The sequence below is a fragment of the Molothrus aeneus genome, chromosome 7 (assembly GCF_037042795.1).
Source record: "Molothrus aeneus isolate 106 chromosome 7, BPBGC_Maene_1.0, whole genome shotgun sequence".
NCBI lineage: Eukaryota > Metazoa > Chordata > Aves > Passeriformes > Icteridae > Molothrus > Molothrus aeneus.
The window spans coordinates 975,547-991,469 of record NC_089652.1 but is presented as its reverse complement, the minus strand read 5'-3'; the positions used below and the strand labels follow the sequence as shown (position 1 = coordinate 991,469).

At 40.7% G+C, this 15,923-nt stretch overlaps 1 protein-coding gene across 8 annotated transcripts in view; it reads left to right on the top strand.

Annotated features, from left to right (window-relative positions):
* The window catches only part of AGAP1 (ArfGAP with GTPase domain, ankyrin repeat and PH domain 1), a 327,174-nt gene that overhangs the window by 260,003 nt on the left and 51,248 nt on the right, over positions 1 to 15,923 (top strand). For 5 of the 8 annotated variants that reach the window (XM_066553384.1, XM_066553388.1, XM_066553389.1 and 2 more), the window contains one exon: positions 7,992 to 8,069. The exons of the other annotated variants lie outside the window; for them this stretch is intronic. In XM_066553384.1, coding sequence (XP_066409481.1) covers positions 7,992 to 8,069 — 78 coding nt within the window. The remainder of the gene's footprint in view (positions 1 to 7,991; positions 8,070 to 15,923) is intronic. 8 annotated transcript variants of the gene reach the window in all.

Genomic DNA, 15,923 nt, shown 5'->3' with positions numbered 1-15,923 from the left:
AAATATGATAGTATAATTTAAAGCTTTTATTAAAAGACAATTTTTCTAGGTGGTTGAAAAGGATTTTTTTGTGTGTGTGTGTGTAGAAAAGAGCCATAATTTTCTGCTTCAGATAATGAAAAACTGAGAAAAATGTTTCCAATTACCATTTCCTTTTTGTCAATTGGAATCTTGTATGTTTATAGTGCATTGGAAAGGCACTGAAATCATTTAGTGACTCCTTTACCTACTGCAGAAGTTTGGGTGGAGAAATATTGCAAGGGCAGGAGGGGAAAAAAAAAAGAACTAAAAACATTTTTTAGAAATGTTTAATTAAAGTAACTTTTTTCCCCTGTCACCAGCAGAAGTATGAATGTGTTTTCATTTTTTTCCCCCTTCATTTGAAATGTTCAAAGCTGAGGAGAAGGCAAACGTAATTAACTATTCATATGATTTGAAGTATTGCTTTTAGAGTGTTTGCTGGGTCTAAAATAGAGCATGGGAAAGGATTTCAGTGGCACAGGAAAGAGTTGGGGTTTTTTGTACCACATAGTTTGAGTTGGATTTGGGGAAATTTCTGTAACTCAGCACTTTTATTAATTTACTTTACATCAGCTTGTTTTTTCTCAGTCTTCTGGAGTCCAAAAAGGGAGTAGTAAGAGCTGTTGCCACATGAAATATCTTCTGTCTCCCCCCTTTTTTTTTGTTTTGTCTTTTGGGATATGCATCCTGATAATCCCTCCTGCTCCAAACAGAAATGTTGGGAAACTTCAGAGTCACCTTCAGGTGTTTAAAGATGGTTCATTGTGGAAATCTGGTTGAATAAATCGAAAAACAGGGAATTTTATAAGTATAAAAATATTTAAATAATAGAATAATACTTAAAATAATATTTATAATAATATTTATGATAGTATTTATTATAATATTTATTATAATATTTATAATGATATTTTAAAATAGGGGTTGCAACCAGATCTTTAGGGGTCTTTAAGGTCCCATCCAACCCAAACCATTTCATGAGTCTGTGTATTGATAAGATCCATGCAGTTTGTGGCATTTTTTTCATTTTAAAATGTAGTGTTGGACAGATCTTGAAGTGCAATATCATTTTACTTAGACATTCATATTTATGTATAGATCTAGATTAGATAGGTCTAGGGTTTGTTTTGATGGTTTTTTAACCCTTTCTTGAGGAATTTTTGTCATTTCTGCTTTCACATAGGATAAGACAATGTCCAGCCCCTTCACAGTCACAGAGACAAATTTGCATGCAAATTTGCATCTGAGGATTTGCAAATTTGCAAATTGGCATGATCTGAGAATGTCCTGAGCTGCCTCTCAATGAGATCATTTCAGTCCTCTGACCAGAGGGTGGGGTCTGCTTGGACAAGCTGCTCCCCCAGAAGAGAGGAGACTCCCCAGGCTGCCCCTGCTGGAACCACGTGTGGTGCAGGAAATCTCCAGGAAGAGCAGGGGGAGGACTGAAGTTTATCCCTAAATATTCAGCTTTGCCTGCCATCCTCCTCTCAGAAATCCATTTTCCTGGGCAGGTGCTACCTGGAGAAGCTGCCCTGTGCTGTGGGAGGAGGATTTTCCTCATTTGCCATTCCTCAGTGTGGAATTGCAGTGCTGGGGTGCCTGGCTGGTTTTATTTCTGGCACTGGGCACTGGGAGGATGCTCTGGGAAGCACCTGACACTGCAGCCCCCTTCCCCCAGCCTGGGTGCAGAGATCCTATTATTTCTGATAATTGATGCTGAGGGCTGTGGCGTGCCTCATTTAATCAGCCCTGCTCAGCACACTCCAGGGATGTAATTCATGTAATTCCTCCTCCACCATGGCTGCCCAGGCTCGGACACAAAGCCCAGCAGCCACAGCAGCTTTTAATCAGCTGGCTGAGGACTGTTTGTCTAATCAGCCAGCAGCTCTGTCACAGCCACACCAGAGGTGACATTAGCACATCTGGAATGCTCGGCTGCAGCACTGGAGTGAGGTTTCTGTGCATGTGAACACTCTGCCAGGAATAAAAGTGTGTTTCTGCTTATCAGAATGGGAAAAGAGCTGAATTGGAGCAGGTTGGAAAGGGTTAATGCAGGGTTTTATTGACTGTAGTATCCTGAGCATCCTTAGAGAACTTGCCAGGTAACAAACAGATGTGTCCTCAGATCACACATGGGTTTAAATTTAAACCCTTCCTACAAACCCCTCCTGCTTTTGGGAGCAATGCTAGGTGATGGTGGTGGGAAGGGGGAATTGTGGGAATCCTTACAATCAGAGGGTTTTAGGAATGCTACAAAAGGCAGGCCTCAGAGAGAGCAGAAGTGCGATTAGAATTAAGCTGTAGCCATAAATTTGTCAGCAGAAAAATTATGTAAAAAGTAGAAAAGTAAGGACAAATAGAACCATGGTCTGTGTATTAGTGCTTGGCTAGAGTAACTCCCTAAGCTACAGAAAAGTTTATCTACCAAGATATTAGGAAGTTCTCAGCTTAATAATGCAGCTCTGTGCATTGTATTTTAATGCTTACAAGCAGGTGTTGCATCTAAAATAAGCGAACATTGTTTAACCAAAGGTACGTGTGCTTTCAGTGGTTGGACAGAAGTACTGTCAACCTGCTTCTGCTTTGTGTGATTGGTCAAAAACTTTTAAAGGAAGTTGTAACATGCAGTTCTTTGTCTGCTGCCGGGGATGTGAGCTGCTGGCATCTTCCCATTGTCAGAACCATGTAATGAGACTGATGCTGGAAAATAAAACGGCTCAAGGCACATTCCTAGCAGTCCCATCCCGTTGGTGATTTGTGCAGAGACCCCAGGCAGTGAAATTGGAGCAGGTTGGAAAGGGTTAATGCAGGGTTTTGTTGGCTGTAGCATCCTGAGCATCCTTAGAGAATTTGCCAGGTAACAAACAGATGTGTCCTCAGATCACACGTGGGCTTAAACCCTTCCTACAAACCCCTCCTGCTTTTGGGAGCAATGCTAGGTGATGGTGGTGGCAGGAAACACATTTGGTGCAGAACCTGGCTAATCAAAACTGGGCAGGACAAGCAGCTGCATTAGCAGAGGAGAAATAGCAGGCCTATTAAAGAAGGCAAACACAGAAATTTTGGCTGCTCACAGCTGTAAAGTTATGGCCTGAGGAGATACAAAGAGAGGTGGTAATTGGGAGTGATTAAGTTTAATTGATTCCCAGTTCCTCCATATCTTTACAAAAGGCTGTCCTGGAGCTTGGTTTCTTCCTTCCTGTTCCAACATAGCTCTTCTCACCCTGCTGTGCAGGTGTAAAAGGTTTTTCTGCACCCCTGGGGGTAGCTCAGCTCCCAGGGAGCACCCAGAGGCACCAGCCGAGGGCTGATCTGTGTCCCCACATCCTGCTGGATGTCCTGCCACAGCTGCAGCTGCTGCCACCCTCCCTGCTCAGGGACAAGGACATTTGCTCCTCTGAAAGGTGCCCAGGCAGTGCTGGAGTCACCATGCCTGGAGGGTTCAGAATGGGGGTAAATGGGGCACTTTGGGGTGTTTGTTCAAATGTTGGGCTTGGTCTGGATGGGGCAGCCATAGCTTCCCTGGATCCTCAATATCCCAGGGCCAATGCTGTTTGCCACTTCAGGAAAAGTCAAATTAAATGCTGGAAAGTTGTCACCTTCATTCCAGATGTTTGAGAAGGTTTGCCTGGTTGTTTTTTTTTTTTCCTGGAATCTTTAGTTGGAAACACTTCTTGGTGGCATTTTTGGAGGAAAACACACTTCCAGAAATTGCTTCAAAAATCAGTCTGTCTTAAAGATTTTGTTTTTATTTTTAATTTGAGTTTTTCTGTTAGATAATGAAGTATTTCTTACTTCATTATCTGGTTATTGATAACCAGTTGGAGTTTTTTGATTAAGCATATATGTATTTTATATACATATTATATATAAATATAGATATATATAGATATATATATATGAGATAGATGGGTAGATATATCACATATTGGTTTCCAACCCAAATCATATATATATGTCAAATATATATATATTTCAATCATATATATATGAAATATATCCAAATCAATATTTATATTATATATATATTTTCATATACATGATATAGAAAAAGATTTGGATAATAGATAGATATATAGCTATATATAATATGGTTTATATAGATATAAGGATAGATATAATACTTTTTATATATTTATATATAAAATATACTTGTTTCCAACCCAAATCATATATATATTATATAGGAAATAGATTTGGATAATAGACATAGATGTGTATATATATTTAGATTATATGGATTATATAGATATAGGGATATTAATATAGCTATAGATATATGAGATAGATATATCATATATTGGTTTCCAACCCCAATCACATATATATATGACATATATATATAATTCAATCATATATATATATGAAATATATCCAAATCTATATTTTATATCACATATATAGAAAAATATATTTTCTATATATATAATATAGAAAATTATTTGGATAATCGATAGATATATAGATATATATCTAAATAGATATATTGCTATATATAATAGGGTTTATATAGATATAGGGATAGATAGATAAAATATTTTTATATATATTTATATTTAAAATATACTGGTTTCCAACCCCAACCCTAATTATATATATATTATATTAATAAAATATAATATATAGAAATATATATATATATAAAATCTTGAAATATATAGAAAGAAAATAGATTTGGATAATAGACATAGATATATATATATATGGATTATATAGATAAAGGGATGTAGATATAGCTATAGATATTTGAGATAGATAGATACATCATATATTGGTTTCCAACCCAAATCATATATATATATGAAATATATATATTTCAATCATATATATATGAAATAGATCCAAATCTATATTCTATAACATATATATATATATATATATATATAATGTATATTTTCTATATACATATGATATAGAAAATTATTTGGATAATAGACATAGATATATAGATATATATCTATATAGATATATAGCTATATATAATGTAGTTTATATAGATATAGGGATACATAGATATAATATTTTTTAATATATTTATATATAAATCTAATGGTTTCCAACCCCAATCATATATATATATATTATATAGAAAATAGATTTGGATAATAGACATAGATATGTATATATATAGATTATATGGATTATATAGATATAGGGATATAGATATAACTATAGATATATGAGATAGAGAGATAGATAGATCGATCATACATTGGTTTCCAATCCCAATCATATATATATGAAATATATATATATTTCAATAATATATATATATGAAATATATCCAAATCTATATTCTATATCATATATCTAGGAAATATATATTTTCTAGATATATGATATAGTAAATAGATTTGGATATTAGATAGATATCTATATATCTATCTATCTAGATAGATAGATATATAGATATATAGATATATAATATGGATTATATAGATATAGGGATATATAGATATAGATAGATAGATAGATAGAAATAGATATAATATTTATATATATATAAAATATACTGGTTTCCAACCCCAACCCCAATCATATATATATATTATGTAGAAAATAGATTTGGATAATAGACATAGATATGTATATATATAGATTATATGGATGATATAAATATATATATATAGATCATATGGATTAGATAGATATAGATATAGATATAGATATAGATATAGATATAGATATAGATATAGATATAGATATAGATATAGATATAGATATAGATATAGATATCTCTGGAGCTGGCAACAGAGCTTTTGTTGGGTTTTCTTTGGGGACCAGGAAGTGAAGCCAGAGCAGATCAACTGAATATCCTGGGAGATAATTGAAAGACAAAGCAGGCAGCTAATGAGCTGCAGGGCCTGTTGCAGCCTGGCTGTGGGTACCAGCAGTGTGTAATTCCAGAGGCAGGCAGGCTGAGATGGCTCTGCTCTCCTGACACATCAATCACCCTGCAGAGCCTTTGCTTGGCAGTGTCCAAAGCATTACTGAATCCTTAAAGGCACCTGGAGGAAGCAGGCAGGAGCCCAGTGGATGCCAAAGGATGCATGTGGATGTGTCAGCATCTCAGTGGGAAAAGTCCATTTGTTGAAAGGGAAGGGAAAGGCCTGACACTTAACACATTAAAATGGATTATTTCATCCATAGGTTAATAGAAAAGCAGGCTGCAGGTTCAGTCCTGCACACAAAACATGCCATTAAAGTGTGAAAAATGGGAAAGGCTCTGGGAAAGGATCTCTGTGCACTGGAGACCATCTTCCCTTTCAGAGGGGTGCCAAACCTCGATTTTGCCTATTTATATGTAAATGTTTCAGAGGAAAAACAAGTTTTCTGCAGGGCAATTGTGCCTCTCTAGTGCAGAGACTTCTTAAACAGGTCTTTAAATGAAAGGGTCCTTCCAGCTTGAAGGATGCACCCAATGGAAACACTTTTAGATTTGGTGATGTCACTCAGAATGTGTCCTCCTCTTCAGTATGGAGCATTAAAACCTGCAGATGGCTTTATTCAAATCATACCTGGCCTAACAGACAGTGCTCTTCCAGCTTTAATTCTTCAGCTGAAAATGGAGCTTTCTGTTAAAGCCTGGAATGATTTTGTGGCACTGTTCCTTCTCCCTGTCAGCAGCTGTTTGGTCTGAGTTCCCTGGGGCGTTACAGAAATTCCCCCATAAATATTGAAAGGAATTTTTAAAATTATTGTATCCTGAAACTGGCTGTGTTGTGGGGTGTGGATGACATCCTAAAGGGTGAGGGACATCTCTGGTGGTGGGAGGGAGAAGGGTCTGAGGTCCCTTAGGAGACTTCTTGAGTCCAACCACCAACTCATCACTGCTAAACCCTGTCCCACGTCCAAATGCCATTTACACACTTCCAGACAGGGCAATTCCAGCACTTTCCTGTTCTTCCAGTGGCTCTCAGGTGTCCTGGTCTACTCAGATGTTTCATCTGGTTCCTGTGTGAGGCAACCCAGCCTAACTTCAAGATTCTAAAGAGGGTGACAATGTGCTCTCCTCTAATGAGCCTGGGAGCAGGGTGCTTTTGAGCCAGATTTTCTGCTCATTGTGAAGCAGCAGCTCAGAGGATCTCAAAGTTTGGGTCAATTCTAATAAAACAAGGATGCTGCTATTCTATGTAAAAAAATAGACCATTTTTTCCCCTCCTTTCCAAATAAACACTTAGATTTTGCAGTGGGGGAGGAATTTTGGAGCAGCCTAGGATAGTGGAAGTATCCCTGCCCATGGCAGGGGGTGGAACAAGATGGGCTTTGAGGTCCCTTCCAACCCAAACCATTCTGGGATTTATTTTATGGTTCTGCTTCCTCTGAGCTCAGTGCTACAAAGAACATTTGCTGGGATGAGGGTTTTAGGTCATTACATCATCACCTCAGTTTCTAAAGGAGGTTTAAGGGTGAACTCTGGGCACCAAGTGATCCCCACAGGCTTTTGGAGGAAAAGGAGCTCTTGTCTGGCTGTGTTTTGTCATGAAGTAAATCACATTTTACTGTAGCTGTTTTGTCCAGTCCTGTATCTTCTGCACAAATACTTCCTGCCTTTTTTTTTTTTTGCCTTTTTTTTTCTTTTTTTTTTTTTTTTTTACTTCTACTGGTCTGTTTTTGTCTATTCCAATAGCAGCTCCATTTAATCTTGTCAAATCGTGTCATGTTGTGGTGAGTGAAAGAAGAATCACTCTGAATATGAGGTTTTCCACACTGGCCATGGATTGCAGGGGCTGAGTGGTCCTTGTGTGCATTTTCTGTGTGTAGCTCTTCACGTGTGAACAGGCTCGTGCTTGGATTTTACTTCACATGCTTTTTGATGGTTCTTTTCTCCCCTTTTTCATTGAAAAAAAAAACAAAAACAAAAAACAAATTTTTTTTTTCTTCCTTCCCCTTCTTTTTTTCTTTATTTTTATTCTCTTTTTTATTATTATTTTTTTTTTCTCTCTTCCCCTCCTGCTCTCTGGACGCAGCCAAACGCAAAGCTTGGAAACTAAACCGTGTTGGTAGCCTGCGAAATATTTACAGCAGCAGCAGCACCAACACCGAAGGTAACAACCCCACCTGTCCCAGACAAACACCTCCTCTCTCCCCCCCTTTTTTTAACCCACCCCTGCAGAATTTCACCCTCCTCGCCCCTCTCCCTCTGCCCCTGGAGATGAGATTTGCCCCGAGCATGCGTGTTTGTTTCCACCCCCTGTTTGCAGAGTCATTCCACTTGGTCTTTTCATCTTTCTCTTCGTGCCTTTTGTTTTGCCATTCATGTTCCTTTCAGCTTACTTAAATTTTGACCTTTCCCTCTAGTCGTGGAGTGGTGATGTTTAAATTACTTCAGGAACCCATTTTCTCCTTTTATTTATTTAATTTTTTAAGAGATACATATATATATATTTTCCCTTTCTCCATGTGGGCACTCAATGTAATATTTCCCAAGTTATTACGGTTTTTAAAAGTGTTAGTATCAGGTGTAATGATCTGTAGCCAAATACAATAGTGTGCCATGACATTTAAGTAACAATCTTAATTTGTTTTGTGCAAGCCTTCTCCATAATGTTCTTTGCAGCTCTAATCCAGAGGCGAGACAGTGCCGGGTCATTTGCATGTGCTACTCTTGCTTGTAAATTCTGGATATTGTTGTATTTCTAAAGGTCACCCAGTGCCAAAGTTCACAAATTGACTTACATTGCTTTTTTTTTTTCCCCCACCCAAGGCACCCATCATGCCTTCTGTATAATAGCACATGGAATTTTATGTATTTATTTCCCCCCCCTCCCCTCTCCACCTTCAAACAACACAATTACAAACTTACTTTTTTTTTTTTTTAATATATATATTTTTTTATTATTATTACAAATGTCAAAGGTCAGAACGACTCGCAAACCAAGCAAGGAGGAGGGGAGGGGGAGAAAAAAACCCACCAGCACCATCTCCAGCAGCATGGAAGAGGGATGGTGTGAGGAACAGGGAATGCAAAATAGGTCACAACTCAGTAATCTCGCTATAAGGGAGGGGGATTTTTTTTTTTCTCTTCACTTAAGTGCGAACCAAATGGGTCAAGTAATCGCCAGCTCATGCCCTAACACTAATTGACTTATTTTGGAATGATTAGAACTGTAATATTTTTCTTAATGTCACTGTTTTCTGGGCTGTTGATTTTAGTGATTGCCAAGCGGTGGCATTAAATCTCTTGTAAATTTTAAATTGCATGCTATTTCTGTAAACAAGTCCCTCTGTTCACATCCTGATCATTAACCTTTGGTGATTTATATCACCAGCCTTTTTTTGCACAATTACAGCCCAGGCTGCTGCTGGGGGCCTGGCTCTCCCTGCCAAAGTCTGCACGGGAAACAAAAGTGGGGTTTTATTCCAGCTTGTTAAGGCAGCTTTTTTTTTTTTTTTTTTTTTTTTTTAGCTATAATTTTATTTCATTTCTCAGCCCAAGTGTAAAATTATTGTCTTTCAGAGCTGCTAAACTGGCTGGTTTGATCCTTTCATTGTCTTTCCAAATAAATATGAAAAGACAGAGAGTGACTGTCAGATATTCATAAGTCTTGGGGTTGTCTTTTTTCCACAAAGACACTTTAATAATTTTCTATTTGCTATTTATACTTCCCAGCCCCATTTTTCCTCTGATCAGGTGTGTTTGTTGCTACAGGTTTAGTGCTTGAGAAGCTTGTGAGTTTTTATTTACCTGTTCATAAACTGCAGCAGAGGAACAAATATATGGAATTCCCTTGTGTTTTACAGATCAAGGTTTTGTAGGGCCTGTCTAATTTGAGGAATCTTTTATCTTACTGATCAAATTGAGTACTGAAGGCACCTTGGTATGGAAATACAGTTCTGCTGGCCATGGCCCAGAAACTTTTGAGACAGCATCAAAATGAAATTCTAAAATTGGGCAAATGTATCATTTTTGGGATGTTTGATCCCCCCCAAAAGCTGGAGGTTCAATGTTCTTAGCTGTGAGCTGGTACTCTGTGAGAGCTGGAATGGTGAGACATGCAAATGTGCAGTTAATGAGCATTGTAAGTATTAAAAACCACATGTTTGGATAATTATGCCTTCAAATAAGAGAACGATGATGGGAAATGACAGTCCAGAATAACAAATCTGCTTTGCTCCTTGGCACACGCTTGCTCAGTGGCACTCACACCTATTCACACACCAAAAACATTTCCCTCAGCTTCAGCCCTGCTTTGGAAAGCTCTGCAATCATTTTTAGCTCCCTGCTGGTGTTTTTAGGTGCTCTGGGTGTGCTGCCAGGTGGGCAGAGCTCAGCTGGAGCTGGGGGAAGCTGCAGCCCAGGTGCTGCTCTGGGTAGCTCATGGTGATTTTTGTGCTACCTAAAGGCCAGACAGAATTAAGGGAATAAAAACCAGTTTTATTTCTTGAAGGGTCTTCAGGGGGTACACCCAAAAAATGGACAAAGGTTTTCATACTTTTATAAGTTTGGGCCATTTGCATGTTGGGGGTTAATCTCCCCATTACAGCTGCAGGTAATGAAGTCATTTCAGTTTGTTCCCCCAACTCACTTTTGTTTCCATCTCTCAGGGTGTCCTTGATTCCCAGGCCTAGAGGAGAATTGTGTCTGACCAAAATGGGAAAGCAGTAGGGAGCACTTTATATGGAGTTTAGAGTTGTACACTAAAGAGTTGCAGGATTAAAAATACAGGAAAAATAGAAAAGCTGAAATCCTAAGGCCTCAGTAATCCCCAGCATGGGGGGACTCTGTGCTCGGGCTTCCCCATCAGAGGGGCTGCTCTCTCCTGGCTGTTTCACAGCAAAAATAAGGTTTGGGGTGGGATTTTCCCCAGCTGTGGGATCCCAGCTGAAGGACTCAACCTTCTGAGGGTGTTACAGAATCACTGAGGTTGGCAAAGCCCTCCCAGCCCATCGAGTCCAGCTGTGCCTGATGCCCACCTTGTCCCCAGCCCAGAGCACTGAGGGCCACCTCCAGGGATGAGAACTGCACTCCAAGCCCTGAGCACCCTTTCCATGGGGAAATTCCTGCTGCTCTCTACCCTGAGCCTGCCCTGGCCCAGCCTTGGCCATTCCCTCCCCTCCTGTCCCTGTTCCCTGGGAGCAGAGCCCAACCCCTGCCTTGTCCCAAAATTGCAGAGTTACCTCCTCCATCAGATCTGTCTCATTACAAGAAATCTTACTTTCATTCATGGTAGAGTTTGTCTAAACTCTTTAGCTGTCAGATTTTGGGTGGTTTTCCATAGGAAGCCAAATGAGAGAGTCCCATGTGCTCCCTGTTGCAGGCAGCCAGGCTTGAAGCAATCCTTTGCTTTTTTAGGGGGGAAAATAGGTAGTATTATATAAATATCAGTGAGTATATAATATTATATACTAGTATACAGTATATATTGTATATTTCATATTTATATAGTATATATATATTTCATATATATATAGTATATATATATATAGTAAATTTCATAAATAGCAGTGAGTATAAATAGCAGTGAGTATATAATATTTCTATAGTATATAAATAGCAGTGAGTTCTGCTTCAAACAAACCCCACTCTGGTTTTAAGGGTACCTGGTACCTGTTATCATGGCAATGTTATTAAAATACAGAATAATTTCTCCTGTACCAACAGATTTCAGGCCAGGTTGGACAGGGCTTGGAACATCCTGGCATAGTGGAAGGTGTCCCATGACAGGGGGTGGAGCTGGATGAGCTTTGTGGTCTCTTCCAGCTCAAACCAACCTGTGATTCTATGATTTTGCAGCACAGCAGGAAGGATTATCTTTAAGGAACTAAAAACCTGTACTCTGCATGGATAAAGATATTAAATCCTGATTTTCCCCCTCCTTACTGTTGCATGATTTTGGTTGGATTTGTTGGGCACTGAGGGAAAACTTTTTTGTTTGGGGTCTCATACTTGGCAGTCCCAAGCTACTTTTGGTTTTAAAGTGATGCTGTTGCTGCCATGCAGGAAGTTACATGTAAACTGGATTTTTTAAAAATTTTTCTGTCTAATCTGAATTTTTAAAAATTTTTCATCTTGGGTTGTCTTGGCACCCAAATAAAACATCGAGCCCAAGAGGGAGAGGGCTTCAATGCCTTCAGCCTTTCTCCACCACTCAGAGAAATGTGATTTAAACCAGAATAAAACTCTTCCAGTGGAACACAACCTTTACCAAGAGCTGTGGGCAAGCGACAGCAGAGCTCCCTTGTCCTGATGGGGTTGATTTTCAGAACTAATTAGATTTAGACACTGGGTTTGGAAAGGGGAGAGAAGTATTAGCATAGCCATGCCCAGTGGGACATGGCACAAATATTTCCTTAATTGAGGCTGCTAATAAACATACTTATCTGCCAAGTGAGGGGGGTGATTCTCACTGAGTGGCAAAGGTAACTGACCCAACCAACGTGGGACATAAATAATACAACAACTGTTGTAAACAAACTGTGCTTGTAAACAACTCCTGTTGCTTCCCAGGGCACCCCAGCAGCTCTTCCCTCTCCTCCTTTTGAAAGGATGAAGGGTTATGGTGCTTGAGCAGAAGAGATTTTCAGGAGAGATGAAAAAGGAGCTGAAATAGGTCTGGGTGTTACTTGAGGCAGGCTTGGCTGGGATTCAGGCTGCAACCTCAGCTCTTGAAGGTGCTTCAGGAGCATTTGAAACACACCCTCGAGGGGGTTTGGTGCTGCACTTGACTTCTTCTTCCTGGGAAGTGTTTCCTGTGTGAGTGGCACCACCCTCCAGGTGTGCATGATGAGTTACTGTTAATTAGCAGCAGCACCAGCATCCTCTGCTGTCACACAGCTGTGCTGGGCAGAGATACAAATGGACACCCTGGTTGGCCTGGAAGCCAGAAAATCCAGTCTTATTCTGGCAAAATACTCATAAATGCCTTTTAGATGTACCTTCATATGTATTTATTTAAAAGCCACCTTCTAGGATGGGTGTGATTCCTGCACAGCAGAAAGGAGCCCTTGCCTTGCTGAAAGGTTGGACCAGGTGATCCTTGAGGTCCCTCCCAACCTGATCTTCTAGGATTTTGTGACTTGGAATTGTGTCACTCACTGGTGGTGCAAGGTGTTATTTATGCAGTTCTTTAGAGTGAAGGTAAAACAGGAGGGGAGTGGAGATGGAGACCAAGTGATTTGTGCACATTATTCAGAGCCACTCCTGAGAGACACCAGGAGGTGTGAGTGCTCCTGGACATGTGTTTTCCCTACATTCCACAGACTAAAAAAGGAGTTCTCTGGAACAAGTTATGGACTAATTGTATCCTGTGGTAATTTTCAGTGTGGGTTTCTAAACCTGATCCCAGTCCCACATCCCAAACACGTGGCATGGGGAAGGCAGGGGGGCCATGCCCTGAACTTTTGTTTTTTCTCCCACAATGCATTGCTCCTGAGAAATTTTCTCTCTTTGTTTTCCAGAAGTGGGTGGGCTGTGGCAGTGTCTGGCTTTTGGCAGAGCAAAATAGCAAAATAAATTGTGAACCTGGGTTAAATGCAGTTGGCTGTGGAAGGATGATGGTGAGAAGTGTCCCTGGAACCCCAGAATGATTTGATTTGGAAGGGACCTTAACGCCCATCCCATCCCACCCCTGTTATGAGCAGGGACACCTCCTGCTATCCCAGGCTGCTCCAAGCCCCATCCAACCTGGCTTGGAACATTTCCAAGGATGGGGCAGCCACATCTGGGCACCCTAAAATTCACTGATTCCGTGTGGGCTTCCACTAAAAGAAAAAACCTCTTGTGCTTTTCCCTCCATATCATCACAATCTCACAGTTTTGGTTCATTTCCCATCCTCCCCTCCCAGCCACCTTTCTCTCTTCAAAACAAAAACAAAAAAAAAGGCAAAACAAACAACAACAGCATTTTAGACATCTCCTGTTGATGATAATAACTTCCAAATGGAAGTCAGTGGCAGCTGGTTCTTCACACTTTAACCCTTCCTCTGCTGCCCTTCCAGGAAATAATTGATGACTGATTGGCCCATTAACCTTTTTTTCTTTAAAAAAAAAAAAAAAAAGTTTGACAGCCTGAACTTGTGTAATGAGGAGGGATTCCTGGTGAAATCAGGCTGATGGCTGAGTTGCTTGCCCCTGAGGATGCAAAATTAGCCCCGTGGGACCTCGTCTGCATAGAAACTGGACACAATTAGTGTAATATCCGGTGTTATTAATGTAGTTTGGAGTAATTGGGCAGGTTGATTTCGACAGGTTGATGGTGCTAAAATACTATTATAGTGGACCTTTCCATGAATAACTGTTAAACATGGAAAACTGTTTAATAAAATTTTGTGATTGGGCTCACAGGGATTTAAATAGCACAAGCTATAATTTGGCTGAAGAGTAAGAAGTGAACAACTTCATCCTCCTGCCTGGATTTTCCTGTTCCTGTGTGCTGTGCTTAAGGACATACAGGAACAGGTTTGTTCCTTGTCTTCTGAAGGAATTGCCCTGGGGCTGATGTGGAGCAGGCACTGCTGCTTTGTTTCACAGTTGAGTTTGGGGAAAAGAAATATTGGCATGTTTAAGCAGAAAAAATTAAGGAGGATGCCTTCAACCAGCACAGCTTTTTGAGGAGTAAATCTGAAGCTTCAGTGGATATAGAATCATGGAATTATTAAGGTTAGAAAAGACCTACAAGATCATCAAGTGCAGCAGTTAATCCAGCACTGCCACTAATCCATGTCCCTAAGTGTCACATTTACAAATTTTCTCAAGACTCCAAACCAACCTGGGCAGCCCCTTCAATCCCTGAGCACCCTTTGCATGGGGGAATTCCTGCTGTGCCCACCCTGAGCCTGCCCTGGCCCAGCCTGAGGCCGTTCCCTCTGCTCCTGTCCCTGTTCCCTGGAGCACAGCCCGGCCCCCCGGCTGTCCCCTCCTGGCAGGAGCTGTGCAGAGCCACAAGGGCCCCCTGAGCCTCCTTTGCTCCAGGCTGAGCCCCTGCCCAGCTCCCTCAGCCCCTCCTGGGGCTCCAGACCCTTCCCCAGCTCTGTTTTCTTCTTTGGACCTCAACATGTCCTTCCAGCCCCACCTGAAAAGGTGCTGCAGCTCTCCTGGGCTTATTTCTCCTGGGCAACCCAGCTCCAAGTGTGTGTGTGTGATCAGCATTCTTAAAGAGGAGATCAGAGGAGTCAGTGGTGCTGCAGAGACTTTAACTCCTGTGTTGTCCTACAGGAGCCAGTGCACAGGGCTGAATGTGACTTCATTTCTTGTGGAGTAGTTCCTCTTAGATCTTCCTCAGGAAACCCTGAAAGCTCTGCTTGATAAACGAGGCTTTGGCCATGATTAATTCATGGCATTTTGGGTAATGTCTCTACCTGTTGGTCTGGAACAGTGTGTTGCTAAAGTGGAACACTTGTAGCTGTGCATCATTCATCTTTGACCCAGGTGGATGACATGGAGCTGTGCCAGGGGGGTTTAGGTTGGATTTTAGGAAAAGGTTCTTCCCCCACAGGGTGCTGGGCACTGCCCAGGCTCCCCAGGGTTTGGGCACAGCCTCAGGGCTGCCAGAGCTCCAGGAGGGTTTGGACACCACTCCCAGGGATGGACAGGGTGAGATTGTTGGGGGTCTGATCCTTCTGGATCCCTTCCAACTCTGGATATTCCATGATTTCTTTTCCCACTTACCCCATGCACTGTTTTCCAGTAAATTAACTGGACCTTCAGGTACCTCCCTGCACCTGAAAATGACATTCAGCTCTGTGTTTATCCCCTCCTGGAGGTGCCAAGTCACCTCCTGCTGCCTTTGAGGCATCCTTACAGCATGACATGGAGCTTATCCAAGAAAAGCCCTTGTCCCCCAGCTTGGGAACACAGCTGCCAGCAGTGCTGTCCTTAAATCTGCTGCTGGATTTGTCCCTGATCTTTGCATGTTTATAGATGATGAGGGAACACAGTAGTGCCATGGCTCTGAATATAT